The sequence below is a fragment of the Apodemus sylvaticus genome, chromosome 7, assembly GCF_947179515.1.
Source record: "Apodemus sylvaticus chromosome 7, mApoSyl1.1, whole genome shotgun sequence".
Classification (NCBI taxonomy): Eukaryota; Metazoa; Chordata; class Mammalia; order Rodentia; family Muridae; genus Apodemus; species Apodemus sylvaticus.
The window spans coordinates 73,628,686-73,653,025 of NC_067478.1; the positions used below are offsets into that span (position 1 = coordinate 73,628,686).

The 24,340-nt window shown below is 37.5% G+C and overlaps 1 protein-coding gene across 2 annotated transcripts in view; it reads left to right on the plus strand.

Annotated features, from left to right (window-relative positions):
• Etfa (electron transfer flavoprotein subunit alpha) overlaps nucleotides 1-24,340 on the plus strand; it is a 56,710-nt gene that overhangs the window by 9,436 nt on the left and 22,934 nt on the right. For both annotated transcript variants that reach the window (XM_052188291.1, XM_052188292.1), the window contains exons 2-9: nucleotides 4,271-4,417; nucleotides 6,942-7,023; nucleotides 7,123-7,205; nucleotides 11,221-11,320; nucleotides 12,966-13,076; nucleotides 13,615-13,716; nucleotides 15,094-15,162; nucleotides 17,752-17,834. In XM_052188291.1, coding sequence (XP_052044251.1) covers nucleotides 4,271-4,417; nucleotides 6,942-7,023; nucleotides 7,123-7,205; nucleotides 11,221-11,320; nucleotides 12,966-13,076; nucleotides 13,615-13,716; nucleotides 15,094-15,162; nucleotides 17,752-17,834 — 777 coding nt within the window. The remainder of the gene's footprint in view (nucleotides 1-4,270; nucleotides 4,418-6,941; nucleotides 7,024-7,122; nucleotides 7,206-11,220; nucleotides 11,321-12,965; nucleotides 13,077-13,614; nucleotides 13,717-15,093; nucleotides 15,163-17,751; nucleotides 17,835-24,340) is intronic.

Sequence of the window (24,340 nt, forward strand, 5' to 3'; positions counted from 1 at the left end):
AGTTCTTTGTATATATTGGATATTAGCCCTCTACCAGATGTCGGATTAATAAAAATCTTTTCCCAATCTGTTGGTTGCTGTTTTGTCCTGTTGACAGGGTCCTTTGCCTTATAGAAGCTTTGCAATTCTATGAGGTCCTATTTACTGATTCTTGATCTTAGAGCATAAGCCATTGATGTTCTGTTCAGGAAATTTTTTCTGGTACCCATGTGTTTGAAGATCTTCCCCCACTTTCTCTTGTATTAGTTTCAGTATATCTGGTTTTATGTGGAGGTCCTTGATCCACTTGGACTTGAGCTTTGTACAAGGAGGTAAGAATGGATCGATTTGTATTCTACATGCTGCCCTCCAGTGAGCCAGCACCATTTTTTGTAAATGCTGTCTTTTTTTCACTGTATGGTTTTAGCTTCTTTGCCAAAGATAAGCGACCATAGATTCATATCTAGGTCTTCACTTCTATTCCATTGATCTTCCTGTCTGTCTCTATACCAATACCATACATTTTTTAATCACTGTAGTACAGCTTGAGGTCAGGGCTGGTGACTACCCCCACCCCCAAGTTCTTTTATTGTTGAGAGTAGTTTTCTATATCCTGGGTTTTTTGTTATTCCAAATGAATTTGCAAATTGCTCTTTCTAACTCTGTGAAGATTGAGTTGAAAATTTGATGGGGATTGCAGTGAATCTGTAGATAACTTTTGGCAAGATGGCTATTTTTACTATATTAACCCTGTCAATCTATGAGCATGAGAGATCTTTCCATCTTCTGAGATCTTCAATTTCTTTCTGCAGAGACTTGAAGTTCTTGTCATACAGATCTTTCACTTGTTTAGTTAGGATCACACCAAGGTATTTTATATTATTTGTGACTATTGTGAAGGGTGTCTCCTTAATTTCTTTCTCAGCCTGTTTATTCTTTGAGTAAAAGAAGGCTACTGATTTGTTCAAGTTAATTTCATATCCAGCCACTTTGCTGAAGTTCTTTATCAGGTTTAGGAGTCCTCTGGTGGAATTCTTAGGGTCACTTAAGTATACTATCATATCATCTGCAAATAGTGATAATTTGACTTCCTCCTTTCCAATTTGTATCCCTTTGACCTCTTTTTGTTGTCTAATTGCTCTGGCTAGGACTTCGAGTATTATATTGAATAGAAAGGGAGAGAGTGTAGTTTTGTGTAGTCTCTGATTTTAGTGAGGTTGCTTCAAGTTTCTCTCCATTTAGTTTGATGTTGGCTACTGGTTTGCTGCATATTTCTTTTACTATGTTTAGGTATGGGCCTTGAATTCCTGATCTTTCCAAGACTTTTACCATGAAGGGATGTTGAATTTTGTCAAAGGCTTTCTCAGCATCTAATGAGATAATCATGTGGTTTTTTTTTTTTTTTTAGTTTGTTTATATAGTGGATTATATTGATGGATTTCCATATATTGAACCATCCCTGAATCCCTGGGATGAAGCCTACTTGATCATGGTGGATGATTGTTTCAGTGTGTTCTTGGATTCAGTTTTCGAGAATTTTATTGAATATTCTTGCATCAATATTCATAAGGGAAATTGGTCTGAAGTTCTCTTTCTTTGTTGGATCTTTGTGTGGTTTAGTTATCAGAGTAATTGTGGCTTCATAGAATGAATTGGGTAGTGTTCTTTTTGTTTCTATTTTGTGGAATAATTTGAAGAGTATTGGCATTAGGTCTTCTTTAAAGGTCTGATAGAATTCTGCCCTAAAACCATCTAGTTCTGAGGTTTTGGGGGGGTTGTTTTTGGGGGGGGTTAGGAGACTTTTAATGACTGCTGCTATTGTTTTAGAGGTGATGGGACTGTTTAGATGTTTTATCTGATCCTGATTTAACTTTGGCACCTGGTATCTTTCTAGAAAATTGTCCATTTCATCCAGATTTTCCAGTTTTGTTGCGTATAGGCTTTTGTGGTAGAATCTGTTTTTTTTTTTTTTTTAATTTCCTCAGGTTTTGTTGTTATGTCTCCCTTTTCGTTTCTGATTTTATTAATTTGGATACTGTCTCTGTGCCCTCTAGTTGGTCTGCCAAAGGGTTTATCTATCTTGTTGATTTTCTCAAAGAACCAGCTCCTGTTTTGGTTAATTCTTTGTATAGTTCTTTTTATTTCTACTTGGTTGATTTCAGCACTGGGTTTGATTATTTCCTGCTCTGAGCTTGATTATTTCTACTCCTCTTGGATGTATTTGCTTCTTTTTGTTCTAGCTCTTTCAGATGTGCTGTCAAGCTGCCAGTGTTTGCTCTTTACAGTTTCCTTTTGGAGGCACTCAGAGCTATGAGTTTTCCTCTTAGGACTGCTTTCATTGTATCCCATAAGTTTTGGTATGATGTGCCTTCATTTTTATTAAATTCTAAAAAGTCTATAATTTCTTTATTTCTTCCTTGACCTAGTTATCATTGAGTAGAGCATTGTTCAACTTCCATGTGTATGTGGGCTTTCCATTATTTTTGTTGTTATTGAAGGCCAGCCTTAGTCCCATGATGAACTGATAGGATGCATGGGATTATTTCAGACTTCTTGTATCTGTCTAGGCCTGTTTTGTGACCAATTATATGGTCAATTTTTGAGAAAATTACCATATTACCATGGCGTGGTGATAAGAAGGTATATTCTTTTGTTTTAGGATGAAATGTTCTATGAATGTCTGTTAAATCCATTTGGTTCATAACTTTTGTTAGTTTCACTGTGTCTCTGTTTAGTTTCTGTTTCCATGATTTGTCCATTGCTGAGAGTGGGGTGTTGAAGTCTCCCACTATTATTGTGTGGGGTGCAATGTGTGCTTTGAGCTTTAGCAAAGTTTCTTATATGAATGTGGGTGCCCTTGCATTTGGAGCATAGATGGTCAGAATTGAGAGTTCTTCTTAGTAAATTTTTCCTTTGATGAGTATGAAGTGTCCTTCTATATCTTTTTTCATAACGTTTGGTTGAAAGTAGATTTTAGTCGATATTACAATGGCTACTCCAGCTTGTTTCTTGGACCATTTGCTTGGAAAATGTTTTCCAGCCTTTTACTCTGAGGTAGTGTTTGTTTTTGTCACTGAGGTGCATTTCCTGTGTGCAGCAAAATGCTGGGTCCTGTTTACATATCCAGTCTGTTAGTCTACTATGTCTTTTTATTAGGGAATTGAGTCCATTGATGTTAAGAGATATTAAGGAAAAGTAATTGTTGCTTCCTATTATTTTTGTTGTTAGAGGTGGAATTATGTTTGTGTGGCTATCTTCTTTTGGGTTTGTTGAAAGAAGATTACTAAAAATGCTGGTTTTTTTCCCCCACTGGATGTTTTTAGCTCCTTTGTCAAATATCAAGTGACCATAGGTGTGTGGGTTCATTTCTAGGTCTTCAGTTCTATTCCACTGATCTTCCAGCCTGTCTCTGTACCAACGCCATGCAGTTTTTATCACTCTTGCTCTGTAATACAGCTTGAGGTCAGAGATGGTAAATTCCCCCCAAGTTCTTTTACTGTTGAGAATAGTTTTTTTTTTCCCCTATCCTGGGTTTTTTATTATTCCAAATGAATTTGAAAATTGCTCTTTCTAACTCTATGAAGAATTGAGATGGAATTTTGATAGGGAGTGCATTCAATCTGTAGATTGTTTTCGGCAAGGTGGCCATTTTTACTGTATTAATCCTGGCAATCCATGAGCATGGGAAATCTTTCCATCTTCTGAGATTTTTAATTTTTTTCTTCAGAGACTTGAAGTTCTTGTCATACAGATCTTTCACTTGCTCAACATCTTTAGTCATCAGGGAAATGCAAATCAAACAACCTTGGCTTACACTTCCATATTGGTTTTCATCATCGATGGAAGTCAGGACAGGAACTCAGGCAGGTCAGGAACCAGGAAGCAGGAGGTCATGGAGGGGTGCTGTTTACTGACTTGCTCAGCCTGCTTTCTTGTGGAAGGCAGGACCACCAGCCCAGGGATGGAACCACTCAAAACAGGCTGGACCCTCTGCTATCAATCACCAATTAAGAAAATGCCTTACAGCCAGATCTTGTTGGGGTATTTTATCAATTCACATTTCCTCCTTTCAGATAACTCTAATTTGTGTCAAGTTGACATAAGACTTCTTGATTTTTCTTAGGGAAGGGTCTGATATTATAAAGGTTGACAGCTTAATTTATGCTATCAAGGACATATTTTATTAATACACTTAAAAACTGAGCATTGCATATAAAAATGTTTTCCTTAAAGTCCACCTGCACCAGCTATCGTGAAAGACTATATTAATGTCCCTCTCCTTCTCTTTTAGGCCTCATTGCTCCGTTTTCAGAGTACCCTGGTAATAGCTGAGCATGCAAATGATTCCCTCGCACCCATTACTCTAAATGCCATCACTGCAGCTGGACGTCTTGGAGGTGACGTATCCTGCTTAGTAGCTGGAACCAAGTGTGACAAGGTGAGAGCTTTTTAAAGTCAGCCATAACAAATATAATCTCTATCAAGAAGCAGCGAAAGATGGCAACAGAAATTATGCTGAGGACCATGACTCAAACTGGGCTCTAGTCCTCATTAAATGGCCAGTGTCGCAGATACTATTGTATATGAAAAAATAACCAAAAGGTTTTCTCATGAAGCATTTTATCTTCCAAAATTAGACAGAATGCTTGATTTAGTTTGGCTGACACCATCTGTGCCATCAGGTACCAAATAGAATGGTCTCCGAGTTCCCTTGGAGGTTAGTAGCAGATCCTTTCTGTACTGATGAGTATACTTGTTAATTGCTTCTAATTCCAGAAAGTAGTCATTCTGGACAAATTATCAGGGGCGTTAATATTTAATTGGTAGAAGAATTCAAATATACATCTCATTCTTCTCAAATTATGGCTGGTGGTAAATGTTGGGTTTTGTTGTGGTTGTTAAGTAACAGCTTTGGAAACTAACTCTTGGGAAGCTTTATGCTGCTGTGCATATCTTGCTGTGCAGCAAGAGCCTATTAAGACTACAGGGTTTTAGCTGCCAGTTCCCCTCCACTATGTCAGAGTTGATGAGTGTGTGACTGGGGGGTTGGCCTTCAGGAGTAAGTGTAAAGAGAGAAGGTTTCTTTTTTAGCAGGCTATATATTTTATTAAATTGTTGATGTAGTGCACATGGTAATACAGGTTCAGAATACTAGTGTCACTTCTGTTTCCTTACATGAAATTAGTGTTTCCAGGACTCTGTTCAGCAGGTTTTGGATTATGTAGGTTTCTTTAGCTTACTCCTCTTGATGATTATTGAACCTTTTCTTCTTAGGTTTTTTGTTTTGGTTTGGTTTTTGGTTTTTTTTTTTTTGAGACGGGGTTCTCTGTGTAACCCTGATTGGCTGTCCTGGAACTTGCTTCACCCAGCTGATTATTGAATTTTATACAGTTACTCTTTACCACAATGTCTAATAATAGAGTTAAGCCAATTTTTTTGGTCTGCTCAGTTTCCAAATATAAATAGATGTTATATTTGTTTTGCTGTGATTTTAACTACTTTAAAATTTCTTTTAAGCACTTGATATTTAATCAGTTGCAATCTTATGTATATCTTGTTCTTAATTATAAGAAAGATGTCTGCTGATAATGTAGACAGATTTTAGTTTTGTATTGTTTTCTTCAGCTGTTAATCATAAACTGAAAGTGATTATTCTATGTACTATTGGAAATTTGATAGTTAAAAAAATGTTCTGCTAGGGCAGTGGTGGCAAACGTCTTTAATCCCAGCACTCTGTGAGGCAGAGGCAGGGGGATTTCTGAGTTCGAGGCCAGCCTGGTCTACAGAATGAGTTCCAGGACAGCCAGGGCTACACAGAGAAACCCTGTCTCAAAAAAAACAAAACAAAACAAAACAAAAAAAAAACAAAACAAAACACACACACACACAAAACAAAAAGTTCTAATGGGAAATTCTATTCCTCTTTATATCAAGCTGATGTGTAGCAACTTGGGAATTAAGTGGGTTTCTTAATTGGGAATTTTCTTGAAAGCAGAGATGGTAAATACTGGTGCATCTCTGTGTAAGGCAGTGCGGTGTGCTGCTCAGCACTCAGGCCAGCAGTCTTCCTGTGTTGTCCTCTCTGAATATTGTAGGGCCTCTTAGTCCATGGAAGAGGTTAAGAGGCACAGCCTCTTGTGCCCATTCATCAGTGAATTAGCAAATGGAAGACAGTAATGGCCGATGGGACTGATAACCAGAAACCACTCATATTAAAGTTACTTTAAAGGAAGAATGCTAATTGCCTTTTGTACAGAAAATCAGAGTAGTCAAAGGTTTCTCAGAATTCCTTCTTGATTCTAAACAGGAAAGAATGAGAAGTTAAACAAGAAAATACCTTGCTTTGTGGTAGGTAGTAAGTATATGTTTGTAGGCAGAAACTCTGTGTTTACAATGGGCTGCAATTGATTTCTCTCTATTTCTTGGAGTTATTAATCTTACTCTCAGAAGAAATGCAGTCAACTTTAGAGAAGTTCTACCTTCATTTCTAAGAGGTCCTGAGTCTAATGTGGTTTATTGGCTTGGAGAAATGTGTGTGTGTGTATGTGTGTGTGTATGTGTGTGTACATGCTTCCATAAGATTGGCTGTAAGCAAGTCTGTAGGGCATTTTCTTAATTTGATTGATGGGAGACTTGGGGGGGGAGGGGGGAGGACTGGGCCTTGTGTGGGCTTTTGAAACTTCAACCCCATACCCCCTCACCTCCCCGCCTCCTAGTGATACACCCTCTCAACAAGGACACCCCTCCTAATCCTTCTCAGAGCTTGTCAGCTGATCAGCTGGGGACTGAGCACGCACATATATGCGCCTGTGGGGGGGGCATCCTTACTTATACCTCACACCCCAAAACAAACACTAATTTTTCATACTTGGTCATTAAGATTTTATGCTTGGTTAAAACTTAACAGTGTTGGTTCATTGCTTCTCTTGGTGGATACTTAGAAACCCTTCTCTTTGTCTCAGGTGGTACAGGATCTCTGTAAAGTAGCTGGCCTAGCAAAGGTTCTGGTGGCTCAGCATGATGCATACAAAGGCCTCCTTCCAGGTGAGGTGTTCCAGTGGGAAAATGTAGTGTCTCTTCTGCTGGAATATATGATTATGAGACAGCAGGAAATGTGTTTCACCAAATGTGTTTAATTCTCAGAGGAACTCACACCACTGATTTTGGAAACTCAGAAGCAGTTCGGTTACACACACATCTGTGCTGGAGCATCTGCTTTTGGAAAGGTGAGGAGTGCAGTGTGAGCTTTCTACTTGAAAAGCATGAATTTTGCTGGGATGGAGATGTAATGGTCTTTGTTTAAATAGCCAGTCCTGACTTGCTTACTCTAAGGGGTGTACTGCTAATACTTATTTCAAGACTTCATCAGACTTTCAAATTTTGTGTCAGAGATAACTGTTCTTTTAGAATTTCATTATAATTTATTAACCTGTCACTTCTAGATTTTAAAATTGGCCCAGATAAAACTATTGTTAAATGGAATTTTTCTGTGTGTATTTAGTTTCCCTCTCTCTTTTCTTCTCCACTGCTGGTGGGGTTGCAAATTGGTACAACCACTCTGGAAATCAGTCTGGCGGTTCCTCCGAAAACTGGGCACCTCACTTCCAGAAGATCCTGCTATACCACTCCTGGGCATATACCCAGAGGATTCCCCACCATGTAATAAGGATACATGCTCCACTATGTTCATAGCAGCCCTATTTATAATAGCCAGAAGCTGGAAAGAACCCAGGTATCCCTCAACAGAAGAGTGGATGCAAAAAATGTGGTATATCTACACAATGGAGTACTATTCAGCCATTAGAAACAATGAATTCATGAAATTCTTAGGCAAATGGATGGAGCTAGAGAACATTATACTAAGTGAGGTAACCCAGACTCAAAAGGTGACTCATGGTATGCACTCACTAATAAGTGGATATTAACCTAGAAAACTGGAATACCCAAAACATAATCCATACATCAAATGAGGTACAAGAAGAAAGGAGGAGTGGCCCCTTGTTCTAGAAAGACTCAGTGAAGCAGTATTTGGCAAAACCAGAACGGGGAAGTGGGAAGGGGTGGGTGGGAGGACAGGGGGAGAGAAGGGGGCTTACGGGACTTTCGGGGAGTGGGGGGCTAGAAAAGGGGAAATCATTTGAAATATAAATAAAAAATATATCGAATAAAAAAAAAGAAAATATTAGCTCACAATGTGTTTGTCTGCATAACATTCCATGTTGGTTAAGGATGTTTTCAGTCACTTGCTTTAAAGAAAATATTCTTGTATATGCATCTTTGCATGCCTGTGTTAGCATATCTTTAAAACTGAGTTCTAAAGTAAAACAGGTGAGCGAAACACCATTCTTTAAACATCTTTGGTAGACATTGTTAAATTGCCACCACATGTATTATAAGTTTTAACATCTCCCTCTAAATTGATGGATGAGTTTTTGTGAACCACCCAGTCTCTTGAGAGTACTGTTTCAGTGTTGGGTAATTAAATCTTGAGTTTGGTTAGTGCAAGTTTATCTGCAAGACTATGAGCCCAACAACAAACGGTTTTTGCAATGTTTTAATTCCCAAATTTTATTACTCTCTCCTTGACTTTATGACAGATAAAAGCTTGATAATAAGAGCCACAAAATAGATAGATGCTGGTAACCTATAAATGCATTTGAAACAAGGAAAAGTCCATAGGAAGAATTGCATAGGGAGACCATAGTAGGTCTGTGATGAACATGGGAATTGTGTTTATTACTTTCTTGTTACTGTGGGGAAAAAAGTACCTGAACAAAAGGAGGTATGTTATCTTGGCTCATGGTTTCAATCACTTTGTCTTATCACTTTGGCCCTGTGGTAGGAGGTCGTGGCTCATGATAGAAGTACATGAGAAGATATAATTGCTAAACTTTGTAGTATCCAGAAAGCAAAGAAGGAAGGGAAAGGAAAAGAAGAAGAATGAGCATTTCAATATCTCCTTTGAGGTATAATACCAACTATCTTGCCATAGGTCCTATCTCCTAAAGGTGCTGTCATCTCCCAAGTACACTAAATGCTAGAACCAGGCCTTCAACAAATGGCTTGTGGGGAGGGCATTCGAGTCCTCATCAAAATATACAGCCTCCTTCACCATAAGGGAAATGCACATTAAAACTTTAGATTCCACTTCATCCTCATCAGGGTAGCCATCATCAAGAAAACAAAGGACAAAGAATTCTGGTGTGGATGTAGGGGAAGAGGGAGCCTTTATTTACTACTGGTGAAAATGTAAACTAGTATAGCCATTATAGAAATCAGTTTTTTTCAAAGAATTAAAAGTTATGAGCGAGCTGTACCATTCCCGGGCTTATACCTAAAAGATCCTATATACCTCAGAGATGCTTACACACCTAGCTGTGAAATTTTTCACAATAGGAAGGAAATAGAACCAGCTTAGGTGTCCATCCACAGATACATGGGCGCAGAAAATGTGTGAATGCAGGGCTGTAAGAAATAAAAATGAAAATTTCAGGAAAATAGATGAATCTGGAAGTGCATATACTAAGGTGACCCAGATTCAGAAAGACAAATACAACACTCTTTCTCTGGTGTGTGGTTCTTAGCTTTGATGTTTATATGTGGGTATAATCATGAAAGTAGAAAGGGGACCTCAGAGGAAAGAAGGGGTGTTTAGGAACTTGGATAGGATGGTAGAGCACAGTGAAGGTGGAAAGGAGACCCCTGGGGTGGAGGGGTAGTAGAAATGGGAGTTGGAAAAGGGTGGAAGAGGAAGAGCTTCTGAGCAAGGAGACTAACATTGTTACTTTTTAGTAGTCAAGGCCAGAGTTCTTTATTCATATTTGAAAGAGGATTACTATCTAATGCAGGTATGACAAAAATGAAAATTAAAACCTTTTCCTTTACAAACTCTGCAGTCAGGAAGCTCATCCTGTCAATAGCATCATTTATAGGAAATCACTGAGTAGAAACAGGACAGGAACAGAAGAGAACTAGAAGACACAACCCCTACCATCAGGGTGTTTAGAATCCTAGTAGGGGTCATACAGCATGGATATTAAGTCTTGACTACAAGGCTAACACATTGTAATTATATGTGCATGTGGAAGAATACAGAATGAGGTAGAATAACAGGTAGTTTGGAAGAATATTTACAGGAGAGAGAGAACCAGTTTGTGGTGTTATCTTGGAAACATACCTTCCAGAAGCAGTGCCATGAAACCAGGGAGGTGCCACTGAATGAGCTAGGAAGAAGTCAGTATCTTTGTTGGATAAAAATCAATGCTTCTCAGGGCTGGAGAGATGGCTCAGTGGTTAAGAGCACTGACTATTCAGCCAGTGGTCCTGAGTTCAATTATCAGCAACCACATGGTGGCTCATAACCATCTGTAATAGGATCTGAAGCCTCTTCTGGTGTTTCTGAAGAGTGTTACAGTGTACTCATATACATAAAATAAATAATTCTTTAAAAAAACAATGCTTCTCTTATGAAATTACACATATTATATAAAAGAACCTCAGTTCAGAACTTGGATATTTAGTCTTCATTAATTGACTCTCTTCGGTTTTAAAATCCTAGAGTCATAGTAGAATTTTAATTAGACATATACAGATTCTCTTTCCTCTCATTACAAGATGTGGTAACTAACACCCAAGAGGATTTTGACCTGCTTAAGGATTTGGCTACTGAGAACAAAGTTACACATGTATAACATGTAACTGTTATGTGCCTTATCAGCCAGAGCATACATGCTTGTTTCTGATGTTCATTTTATGTGTGACACACAGGCTGCTGCTTGATCTGTTTATACAACATGAACTTGACAAAAGTTGCACCATCTGTTGAAATTTTTTCTTTCATATTTTCTAGTAAATATATATAGTAAAAGCTTTTCCAGTATTTTACTCTTCTATTTTTTTCTCTTTCTCTTGTTTAATTCAGGGATCCATAACTGTCACATTTTGTGCTTGATATTTATTAGGGCAGTAGATCTCATAATTTATCAAATGGAATCAGCTTCTTATTACTATAAATCTTCTGTAATTCTTAATATACAGAAATGGTAGGCGCTTAATTTCAAAGACTATCTCAAAAGCTGGGCTGATGTCCCTTGTCCAAAGATACATGTGAAGTGTAAAATATTTGAATTTGAATTGAAATTTATGCAAAAGACATGTGTCCCTTTAAGGGTTAAGAGACCCATTGTTGGTCACTACATCAGCCAGCTTGCCTTTGTGTAGCTCAATGCTGTTTTCTTTTAGAACCTTCTGCCCAGAGTAGCAGCCAAACTTAATGTTGCTCCAGTTTCTGACATCATTGAGATCAAGTCACCTGACACATTTGTGAGAACTATCTATGCAGGTAAGTTCTAAGGAAGATAATTAATCAACATTTTAATTTTCACAATATATAAAAATCTTAAAAATGGGATTTAGAAACACACCTACAATTAAATGGACCATCTTAAAGGTTTCTGAGAAATGCTTTAGTTGAAAATAGCTACTAGACCCCAACATGGCTCTCTGTCGGATTTATTATGTGCACAGTGCTTTTATACTAGCCTTACAGATTATGGAGTGAGATCTTTTCCCCAGTCATTAATAAAAATAAAGTTTGACATCCAATATATATGTATTTTAAATTTTTAATTGTGATGTAATTATATCACTTCTCCCTCCAACCTCTCTTGTCATTTTCTTTGTTGTCAATTGATGGCCCACTTTTCTTTATTACTATTACACATACATATGCATAACTTTATAAATACAACTACTATGTCTGTTTACTTTGCTTGTGTGTATATGATTTCAGAGATAGCTACTTCTGTTTAGTCTGTTGTGTTGGATAACCAATTAAAGGGCTCATGCTTAAGAGAGACTAATTCTCCTCTCTCAGCAGTCATTGCTTTCCTGCGCTTCTTTGTCTAGTGATGGGACCTGAGAGAATTTACCCTTCCATATCAGCGTGTCTGTTGCTGTTGTCACTGTTCAGGTCTTGTTTAAGTAGCTATGTTTTATAAGTAGTATCTTGAAAGGCAAACTTTGCTGGGCAATGGTGGCACATACCTTTAATCCCAGCACTTAGGAGGCATAGGCAGGTGGATTTCTGAGTTCAAGGCCAGCCTGGTCTACAGAGTGAGTTCCGGGACAGCCAGGGCTATACAGAGAAACCCTGTCTCAAAAAACCAAAAAAAAGAAAAGAAAAGAAAAGAAAAAAAAAGAAAAGAAAAGAAAAGGAAAGAAAGAAAGAAAGAAAGAAAGAAAGAAAGAAAGAAAGAAAGAAAGAAAGAAAGAAAGAAAGAAAGAAAGGCAAACTTTTTAAAATAGTATTCTCAGACTTTGCTTTCAATGTGCAATCAAAGTTCAGTGTGCATTAAGCAATTCATTTCAGCATCTCTTTATTTGATTGATTATTTCTAAGCACATTGATCTCCAGAGGGGCTGGAGAAGGCCGCAATTTCGGTTACTGGCTTTGTTCTGGTTAAAGTTGTTGTGTGCTCGTTCCATCAGACCTGTCATCTTCAGCAGTAGTCAAGTATTTGGTCATAGTGTCAGTCACTCAGAATGGGAAATGTCTAATCCTTTTAAAACTTTGGTTCCTCTGAACTTGTATTTTATGTCCTGTCATACTTTCACATTATCTTTCTCTGATATGTACAGAAGTTGCATTTGTATTAAGGTATAGTAGCTCATAGTTTTAGGTCACTGATAGAGTTGATTTAGGAGGAAGAAGCTTCCCTCCCACTCCCTGCTGCGAGGTGCCTTCTCGCTGCAGCCACCTGCTTCCTGTGGATTCCAGGGAGTAATTCTGGCTTTAAAAGACACCCAGAGCTGTACAGGTGGGCCCTGGTGATGGTCTTCAACTCTGGTGCTCCTCCTCTCCTAGGCTTAGCAGGGGTAGGAAACAACTAGCCCATGGTTATTTTTGCCTTATCTTCATAAATAAATTCTGAGCCCGAGAGGCATACTTTTGGCATTCCTTCCTCATAATAAAATTTGTGTTTCAGGAAATGCATTGTGTACAGTGAAATGTGATGAGAAAGTGAAGGTGTTTTCTGTTCGAGGAACATCTTTTGAGGCTGCAGCAACAAGTGGAGGTAGTGCCAGTTCAGAAAAGGGTAAGTATTCATATGAGCCTTTCGATAAGTTGGCATTTCTTGTTTGTTTAGCTTAGATTAGAATAAGGGATGATGTCTACTTTAATTTCTAGTGCAAAGTAAAAATTCAACTGACTGATATTTCAAGGTTATATAAATATATTTTATGTCTGTTTCACATCATCTTGGTACAAGGATAATAGCTTTGGTAGATTAAAGACTAGGAGAGAAGATCAATTATGATGAAACTGTTACATTTGTGTTAAGGCTGTTTAACTCTCATTACTGTTTCCGATTGTGGTATTTGAGTGATTCAACATAATCACTCAAAGAGAGAATGTGTTATTCATGTTTTTACAGATGAACTTATAAGTAGTATCAACTTATCAAGAGTCATGCCCTCTTAACACTTTTTAATTAAAGAAAATGATATTGGAACCATGAAAATGCAGAAACTTAAGTTTCCAAAAATTGGATTTTTTTGTGTTGGTTTTAAAAATAATTACCACTATATACTTGAAGTCATCATCATTTTTAATTTGTCTGTCAATGTATGCAGCACCAAGTTCTTCATCAGTGGGAATATCAGAGTGGCTTGACCAGAAATTGACAAAAAGTGACCGACCAGAACTAACTGGTGCCAAAGTGGTGGTATCTGGTGGTAAGTACAATAGTAATTTAAAAGATGGCATGAGCCATTTAGTACACAGACCTCATTAAAGGAACAGACTTCTATTTAGGTTTTGGTGGTTCTGGGGCTAGAACCCAGGGTCTTGTCCCTGGTAAGCAAGCTCTGTACTACTGAGCTGAATCTGTAGTCTGGAGTATAAGTATTTTATTTGACTTCCTGCTTACAAATGACAGAGGTTGGTAAATTGCAGGTATTACTCACATTTTATCAGGAATATTAAATTAGACCACAAATAGAATATGGGCTTCCTGTCTCACATCTGGCACTGGAGAGCAGGGCACAGATCTCATCTACACATCTCTTCCACATGTAAAACCATCTATGTGGGTTTTATAGATGTCCATGTTTTTATGTGGCATTTGATTGGCTTCTGAATTGTAGAAAAAGTGGTTAGAATCTCAGAGTTATATATAAATCCCCTGCCCCATTCTACTTTTAATGATTTTGAGTGTTATACTGGTCTGTGTGCATGACACTTGAAAAGCCCTTCCCGGTTAATATCAGAACCTGAATGTGGTATAAGACTTAGCATCTTTTTGTAAATTATGCTCCTTTGTAGTTTGTCAGCTGACTGACTCAGACGATACGGATTAATGTGATTTAACAATAAAAAATTAGTTGTTTCTAACATCCATCTGTTGTTCAAGTGTTATTCAGAGGAAACTATATTTTGCAAAGATGTTTGTCTTGAGTATCAGCTTGTACTTTCAGGAAATATTCGTCCATATGTGTTCTTGATGGACCCACTACATTCTCATCTCCTAGAAAAATGAAAATAACAGAGAGTGTTTGCTCTCAAGGATTTTGAAATCTAGACAGAGTTTTGTTTAGTTGTGCAGGGAATAGTTACCAAATGGTAGTAGGAGTTTGCTAATACCACAGATATTGTGGGTCAGGCATCTTGAACTTAAAGTGTTTTTATTATAGTGGAGAAACTGCAAATATCATAGTTCTTTATGTAGTTAAATGACTGCAATGCTGAATGCTTCATAGAAGTCATAAAAGGTTTTGTAGAGGAGATGGTATGCTTAATGTGGCAGTTTGTAATAAGGACATTAGGTTGGGTTTATAAAATGGCAAACATTTTGGGGGGCTGGAGAGATGGCTTAGTGGCTAAGAGCACCGACTGCTCTTCCAAAGGTCATGAGTTCAAATCCCAGCACCCACATGGTGGCTCACAGCCATCCATAAAGAGATCTGATGCCCTCTTCTGGTGTGTCTGAAGACAGACAGCTACAGTGTACTTACATATAATAAATAAATCTTTAAAAAAAAATGACAAACATTTTACAGAGTGCAACTTGTATGTACATGATTTTGTTTGTTTGTTTGTCTGTTTTAAATGAGGTCGGGGCTTGAAGAGTGGAGAGAACTTTAAACTGCTGTATGACTTGGCAGATCAACTGCATGCTGCAGGTAAAGGCCATTTTCCTTTGTAGCACAATGTTCTATTTTTGCTGGAAGTATTTTTTGTTATGCTTATAAGTCCTCAAAGCTTCAGGTCATTGTGCTTTCTACTTTTCCTTCATTGACTTAGCTTTATTGTTTGACTATTTATTGTTTATACAAAATAGCACTTGGCTGTGGCCTTTCTATTTCTATTAGTGTACATAACATACTTTGATCATATTTCCCTCATTCCTTATTTCTTTTCTGCCGTCTTCTTTCTCCTCTTTCTCTTTCTGTATAATTCCCTTTCTACTTTCATGTCTTTACTTTTTAAATCCAGATTCTGCATGAAAGGAAAACATAAGATATTTACTTTTCTGTATCTGACTTATTTTGCTTAACATGATTTCTAGTTTTGACCATTATTTATTTCATTCTTGCTGTAGTGGTTTTCTTACACCTCCAATAAAAGCTGAAACAAAAGCTTCTATAAAGTTGGGGCAGGGGGCGGGAGTATCCTAGTAATTTTTGAAGAATGTGTGGCAGTTTTACATTTGTCAACTCTTAAGAGTCTTATCTAGTTTTTTTGTTTGTTTTTTGTTTTTGTTTTTTCGTAACAGGGTTTCTCTGTGCAGCCCTGGCTGTCCTGGAGCTCACTCTGTAAACCAGGCTGACCTCGAACTCAGAAATCTGCCTGCCTCTGCCTCCCAGAGTGCTGGGATTACAGGTGTGCGCCACCTTACTGAAATATCCAGGACCTCAAGGACACTTAAGAAGTACAAGTGACATGATAAAAACCAACTACAACTAAAGAGTAATGGGTATGACAGAGGTAGGAGACCAGAACAGGAAGGGTTGGTACAGTGTAGCTTGAAAAGTTTCAGGATCACAGCATACCCAAGCAAAGATCCAGGAAGTCAAAGATGAAGATAAAAGAGGAGGAAAAAAGTCTTACCCTATAAAAGTAGCAAAGATAAGTCCATTGGACTTTTCAGAAATTGTGTAAGATGAGAATGGGATATAAGGCTTCAAAGTGTTGAGAGGAAAAACCCCAGCAACCCAGAATTCTGTACCCACAGAATGTATAGAATTAACAGGGAAACTCAGTTAAACTCAGCATAGCTGGACTGAATTAACATCTATTGATGTCTTTGTTACACAACAGCACATTGTCAAGCTGATAGGAGCACTCACCAAGGTGTTTGGGACCATAAAACTCCTTCATGAATGTAAAGGAGTAGGTTTATACCCTGACTGTTTGTAGCTCGAGTTTGATGTCAGTAACTGAAATATGACTGAAAAATCCCAACATGCATGGAGAGTTTAAACAGCACATTCCTACATAACATGAGTAAAGGAAAACATCTCAAAAGAAATAATTTGAGGACTGGAGAGATGATGGCTCAGCGGTTAAGAGCACTGACTGCTCTTCCAAAGGTCCTGAGTTCAAATCCCAGCAACCACATGGTGGCTTACAACCATCTGTAATGAGATCTGACACCCTCTTCTGGTGTGTCTGAAGACAGCTGCAGAGTACTTACATATCACAATAAATAGATCTTTTTAAAAGAATATTTTGAGCTGAATGAAAAAAAAAAGTGTATGGTACAATAAAGTCAGTGGTGTCGGGGAGGGGAATTTATCCTAAGTGCTGGGAATTGAACCGAGGGCTCCTACACATTAGGCAGGAGCTACACTATTGAACTCTATCTACATGCCCTCCCCCATTTATTTACTTTTTTGTTTATTTTTAAATTTCAGATCTTTGAGACAGTTTCACTACCATGCCCATTCTGGCCTTGTGATCCTTTTGGTTCAGCCTCCCACATAGCTAGGAGTACAGACCTGTACCACCAGGATGAGCTCTTATAGGGAAATTTTAGTAGTACTGAATTTGTATTAGAAAAGAAAGGCAATCTAAGTTTAATCATCTTAGGAAACTACAAGAAGAATAATTGCATGCAACAGTGTACAGAAGGAATTCCTGAGTCCCTTTCCTTCACTCTCCAGAAGGGGTGGTTCTGCCCTAAGAATAGATTCTCCTGGAGAAGAAACCAGTTATATTTTTGTTTATTAATTTAATATGAGATACTTGTTAAACTTCAATACAGCATTTCTTCAAAAGTCATTAAGTTAGTATATAAAGGGACATTGTATAGGATTCCTTAAGTAGATTATAATATGGAATTTATGGACCCTTTTTGAAAAAAAAAAAAAACCTAAACATCAGAAGCTAGCCAAACTCAAAAATTGAAATTTATACCTGGAGTGGTGGTGCATGCCTTCAAATATGCAGAAAGCAGAGACAGGAGGATCTCTGTGAGTTCAAGGCCAGTGTGGTCTACATAGTGAGCTCTGTCATAGCCAGGACTACATAGAAAGACCCTGTCTCAAAAACAAAGACATTTATAAGTATAGCACACAATGAAAATTATTTTATTGAAAAATGTACCTGTATTTAATGTTTTGAATCCTTGATCAGTTAGAAATCATTAATCAGGATTTTTCTTTCAAAAGTGAGTTCTGTATATAATACTTTTTGACTGTAGAATATTAGGATGTTATTTTGTAGTTGTTGGTGACTATCTTGAAAATATGACACTTCCTCCCTTTCAGTTGGTGCTTCCCGAGCTGCTGTTGATGCTGGCTTTGTTCCCAATGACATGCAAGTTGGTCAGACAGGAAAAATAGTAGCTCCAGTAAGTATTGCAATAAAATATGCCCTGCAGAATTCTGTGGGGATCAGCACTGTATGTATTTGTTGGACAATAATTTCAGTGATTTATGTCTTACTCAATGATCCTATACAGCTAACCATTATGATAGTGAATGTGTCATCACAAGATCTGAAGGGTTTTGATCTTAATAAAATGCTTAGCAATTTTAAAATTATGAATTATTTTGCAAAAAGATTTAAAGTAGTAGGAGGTCACAATTCTGTGTTGTTATTGTCATTGCCTCTGTTGTTATTTTGTGTGTGTAGTGTGGTAGAGAGAGACCTTAGGACTCTGTACATGCTTGGCAAGTGCTAGTCCATTGACCTACATTCCTACCTTATTTTATTGATGCTATTATAAATTTACATTGATAATATTTATTGTCCATAAAGTGTAAAAGCAGTTCCGACACCTAGCCTGTTTTAACTGAGCTTATGTTCATTAGACCTTTACCATTAGAATGACAGTTACAGTCTTGTGTGCTCCTGAGCACCTAGTATAGTTCTACATTTTTAGCTGTTTGCATGAATTTCAGAGAATTTTGATCTTTACAGATGAGTACTGCTAGAATATTCCTTTTTGCCAAGAGGATGGGATAGAATCTCAGTCTGTAGTCCAGCTTCCCACGAGCTTAGCAGTCATCTTGCTTTAGGCCCCAAGTGCTAGGATTTCAGGCTTAAGCCATGATACTAGCCAGATAAAGTATTCTAAAACCCTTTGCAGAACTTAAAGGGGAAATAAAGAAAATGTTGTCTTGAAAGTTGGGTCTTTTAAAAACATCTCCTGACCATTCATATTTCATAATCATTTTTCAGTTTAAATTTATATTGCATGAAACATGAGGAAAATATTTTTATGTAACTCAAAACAAAGTGGTTTTTTTTTGTTTTTTCAAAACAAGATTATTATATCACATCCATTAAGATCTCCTAGTGCCCTAATTTATTAGATGATGGCTTCAAAATCATCTTTTAAAACCTATTCATACAAAATATTTTGATCGTGTTTCCCCTCCCCCAATTCCTTTAAGACTTCTCTTTGAAGCTTCTATTGAAATATTTGTCCTTCTAAAGTTGAATTGTTTATCTTTTTATTGTCTTTTTCTGGAGCTTTTTATATAGTTTGTATACAAATTATTTGTGTTTCTTTTTTCCCATGCTAGGACTCTCCTGTTCTTTTTCTTTTGATGAGAAGAAATGTTTCATTTTAACAAACTTCAATGAAGCAATCTTTCTTTTTTTGGTTAATATATTTTGTGTTACTTAGCTTACTTGAAGCAGAGATGTCTCAGTACTGAATATAAGCACTAAAACTATTCATAAATTAAGTCAAAGCACTGTGTGACTGACTTGCTTGTCATACCACATTAGTCTGGCTATGAAAGTGGATTTATTGAGCAGATGAGCTGGAGCCATCCATGACATTTAATTAGGTGTGGCACACATATATTTTTTGTGGAAATCTTGCATGTACAGTTTTATGTGAGTAGACACATTCAGGCTTGAATTCATAAAAGATCAACAGCTTCCTAATCAAAACTACTTTTATAAGAAATTCAGTGTATACTCTGAAGTAGCAAGCAGACTTGCTGTGACAGAAAGAGGGCATTCATAGTTATTAAACAGGAGCAGAGTGCAAGCAGTGGCTGGTGGTGTCCTTTCTTGTGTTGTGAGCAAGTCTCATGCAGTCAGCTTTATTCAGCATTACTCTTAGAACATAGAACTATTGAATTTTGCTCGTGGGATTAAATTTATGCTTTGAAGACTTTAACATCACTCCTATAACCCATCAGAGAATTATAATGTATTAACTTCTCTATTTGGGCACTATGCTAGTTGTCTGTTGCTAAGGCACAGTACCAGACAAAAGAAACTGAAGGAAGGAAGGAAGGAAGGTTTGCCAGCTCAGAGTTTCAGGGTCAAGTCCATCACGGTGAGGAGACTGGACAGAGCTTGGTAAGGGCACTCTGAATCCAGTCAGGAAACAGAGGGATGCTGCTGCTCAGCTCACTTCCCTCTTTTCATTCTGTCAGGAATCCTGGCCATGGGAGAGTATCGTCCACTTTCAGAGTGGGGCTTCCCTGTCCTGCTAAGCCTTTCTGGAAATACCCTCAAAAGCACTCACAAGGGCATGCTTCTGTTTCAGTGATTATTCTAAGTTGACGATGAAGATTGACCATTACAGGCATGGATGTATAAATTACATATATTTACACACACACACACAGTGGCCAAAAGATCTTTTTTGGGAAACAATCAATTGGCAAGTATAGAACAAAACTGTTTTGTTTGTGTGACCATTTGAGAACAGGTTGTTGATATGATACCTTTGCAGTTTCAAACATATGCATTTTCCTACACAACCACACTGCAGCCTGTTAAGTCAGAACATTAACATTGACACATAATACCTTCTAGTTATCAGACTTCATTTGCATTTTGTCTGTTATTTCATTCATGCCATTTATAGCAAATGATACTAGTTTAGAAACACATTGCATATATCATGAGTCCTTCAGTCCTAGGTGCTCAATCTTACTTTCACATGAGGGACTTCAGAATTATGGAGTAACTGTTGTATTACTGGCTCTTTAGGTATTTTCCTTTAAAAGTGTTTATTGAAATCTTTTGCTTTTATTGAATTGCTTTTTATTATTGATTTATGGAAGTTTTAAAATTAGTCTACTGGTAAGTTTTTGTTTACTTTCTCTACATCTATGGTGTGCCTATTTATTTTTCTGAGATGATATCTAATTAAGGAACTTCTTTGCTATTTCTAATTTGCTCCAAGCTCTCATCATGAGTGGAATTTAATTGCATAGTCTGTGGGTGGTTATTGTGACTCTCTCATCTCTGGAACTTTCTCCGCACTTGCAGCTACTGCGGTAGTCATTTATCTTCTGTATATTTTCTTCAACCAGACTGCATTTTTTATCTAAAGGGCTTGATTTCTGATTGGCATTTTCCCCAAGGAGAGAAGTATGCTGGACTCATATCGGAGTGCTTCCCTCACCTACTGAATTTTGGCTACTCAAATTCTACCTGCTGCTGTATTTGCTATCTGTATTTGCACCAGGTTCATAGTTGTTTTAGCAGAAAGATAAGTCAGGTACAAGCTATTTCTGTAGGGCCATAAGGAAACCTGAGGCCCAGAATTGAATGTATTACCTCATGTGCATGCCGACTCGAGTGGAGTTGGTTATTATCACCCTAAATAATACCTTAATTAATGTTACTTAATATTGCATTAGGTTTTTGGCAGCCATATCCCACAATTGGCAAGAATTAGACTTCTGAACATCAAAAATTTCTCACTACCTCCACCCATTTGAACTGTGTGCTATTAAATACATTTCCACTAATACTAATGCATTTTTTGTTCTTAAAAATAAATACAGCACATTCATCTATTTTTATTAAATGGGCCCATTCTGCCACTTTTGAACATTTCATGGCTTTATTTCTTTTCCCATTCTGTTATTAGAATATTCAGTATTTTGACTTGTTGGCATTTTGTAACAACTTTGGAAAGCATCACCAGTGTTTTTTTCTGGTTGTAAAGAACCAAAAGTGCTCTGCTTCAAATTCAGACCATATAAAGTCAGTTTTCTTATTTCTACAAAATAATCCTTTTATTTTCTTTATTAATTTGAGAAAATAGATAATACCCAAAATATGGCCTGAATTTAGTTACATGGGGGTTTTTTATTTGTTTTTTGTTTTTGTTGTTGTTGTTGTTGTTGTTTTTGTCATTCAGAACAATTTACAAAGTGTGAAACAGTTTCCACTCTCACAGGATATAGACTTGATAGGAAGCCACTGGTCAGTTCACAGCTTACTGTTATGGCAATGACTACTTTTTATTTCTAAATAACTTTTAAATTAGAGTTGATTTCAAGCTTAGGAAAATAAAACTAAAAAATAATACAATGTACATGTGTAAATTATTTTCTGAACTGTTTTACATTATAATATTGTGACATTTTGCCCCTGAATACCTCAGTGTATAATTTTTTCAGACTAGAAGTATTCTCATATGAAGTATAGTTACATTTATTGATTTTCTTTTTACATTTATTGCTTTGTATGTATGTGTTTGCATGAGTGCCTGTGTGCATATGTGCCTCTCTGTGTGTGTGTCTGTGTGTGTGTGGTCTGCTGACTGAGTGGGCAACAAGTGGCTTTCTCTATCATTCACCACCTGACCACCTTTCTTCTTCTTTTTCTTCTTCTTTCTTCTTCTTTCTTTTTCTTCTTTCTTCTTCTTCTTCTTCCTCCTCTTCCTCCTCCTCCTCCTTTTTTCCCCCCCAAGACAGGGTTTCTTTGTGTAGCCCTGGCTTCTCTGAAAATCACCTTGTAGATCAGGCTAGTCTTGAACTCAAAGATCCACCTGCCTCTGCCTCCCAAGTGCTGGTATTAAAGGTGTGTGTCAGCACTCCCAGCTCTACCCTATATTTTTAATTAATTAATTTTATGTGTATGGGTGTTTTGCTTGTATGTATGCATGCATGTATGTATGTATATGTACACCATGTGCTGCCTGGTGCTAAGCAGGCCAGAGGATGGTATGGGATCTCCTGGGACTAAAGTTACATACTGCTGTGAGCTGCCATGTGAATGCTGAGACTTGAATCTGGTCCTCCAGAAGAGCAGTTAGTGCTCTTACTTGCTGAGCCCTCTCTTGCTCCAGCTCTAGTACAGTTGTATTTTATTTCCAAAGTTTGTTTGTGCTTTAATTTTCATTTTTTATATTTTAAAGATTTTTCTATTTATGTATTTTATGTACATGAGTATTTTGCATGTATGTTTGCACACCAGAAGAGGACATGGGGCCCGTTACAATTGTGAGCTACCATGTGAGTGATAGGAATTGAACTCTGGAAATAAGGATCTCTGGAAGAACATTCAGTACTCTTAACCAATGACCCATCTCTCTAGTGCCCCATTTTCTGTATTTTGATATTCCAACTTTGTCATTTATCTTCATATTCATTACTAGTTCTGACCGCCAGTACAGAAGTTCTGACCGCCAGTACAAAATCTAGTAGTACGTGCATTGAGTCAAGTAGTACATGCATTGTCATGCCTCTTTGGTCTTTGCTTTCTTGGTTGTGGTGAGCAGTCATGCTTGGTTGGTATTTGGCTTCAATCTTAGGTTTTCTTAGTATTCGTGACCCTATTCCCTACTACCTATCTATGACAGGCAAGCTTTTCCAATCTCTTTGTGGTAGGTAACACTTTAAATAGTTTTGAGAAAGTTTAGGTGGCAAATGAAGAAAGATTGGAAAGCTATGTAGCCCTCTCTAGATGTGGGCTACAAATTTGGCACTAGGCCTTCTAAAAGCCAGCTCATATTAGGCAACAAGATCAGTGCCCTGATTTACAGTGTCCCAAAGGTAAAGCAAACTAATTGTACATGGGAAGCATCATTTGGCCTGGTATCAAGATCAGAGATCTATCCCCTGAGCCAATATAAAGAAGACAATATTGATTGACATCCACAACAATATCTTTACTATAAATAGGACCGGAGTTTTATAGGGTTGTTTTTTTATGATGTCTCTTAGTGTAGGCCAATTGTATGGTAAGTGCATTTCCAAGAGAAGCAGAAACTGTTTGGTTCTATGACTGCCGTTCAGGCTTATGTTATAGTAAAGCTGCAGTCTGGCAATTAAGTTGTCAAACCCTTCTTCAAATGAATTTTATTAGAAAGACTAAGCCGGGCGGTGGTGGCGCATGCCTGTAATCCCAGCACTCTGGGAGGCAAAGGCAGACGGATTTCTGAGTTCGAGGCCAGCCTGGTCTACAGAGTGAGTTCCAGGACAGCCAGGGCTATACAGAGAAACCCTGTCTCAAAAAAACCAAATCCAAAAAAAAAAAACAAAAACCAAACAAACAAACAAAAAAACCAAAACAAAAGACTAGATCTACAGTCAGGTAGTGAGTATATAGAGGTGCTAGCTCAGCTGTCTCCCTCTGCAAGATGATTAGAGCCTAGAGCACAGGGTAAATACTACCTATCTAGGACCAAAAAGGCAAATGAATGTGCTCGCTATAAAAGCAAAACTATACAAAACAAAGCTCCAGCTTGTCCCCTGGGTCAGAGACAAGCACTATCCTTTCCTTGTTTGGTACTAATACTGTACCTGCGCATTAGAGCTCATCACCCTGCCTCCTTAGGGACATTCTATGGGCTTAGTGTCTGTCTGCCTTTCCTCCACTTACTACTCCTTTTCTGTAACCTTTTTATTTTTTATTTTTTGCCTCTTGACAAATTTATTAGATCATAAAGGAATTATGTTAATAATTTTTCCTTGGAAAATAATATCTAAAGATGTGATTCTAGAATTTGAAACTGGGGAATTTGGAAGATGTCTTAGTTTATTTTGTATTGTGATAATACACTGACCAAAACTAAATTGGAGAGGAAAGGGTTTATTTCTTATTACAACTCCAAGATCACTGTCTGTTTCTGAAAAAAGTTAGCCA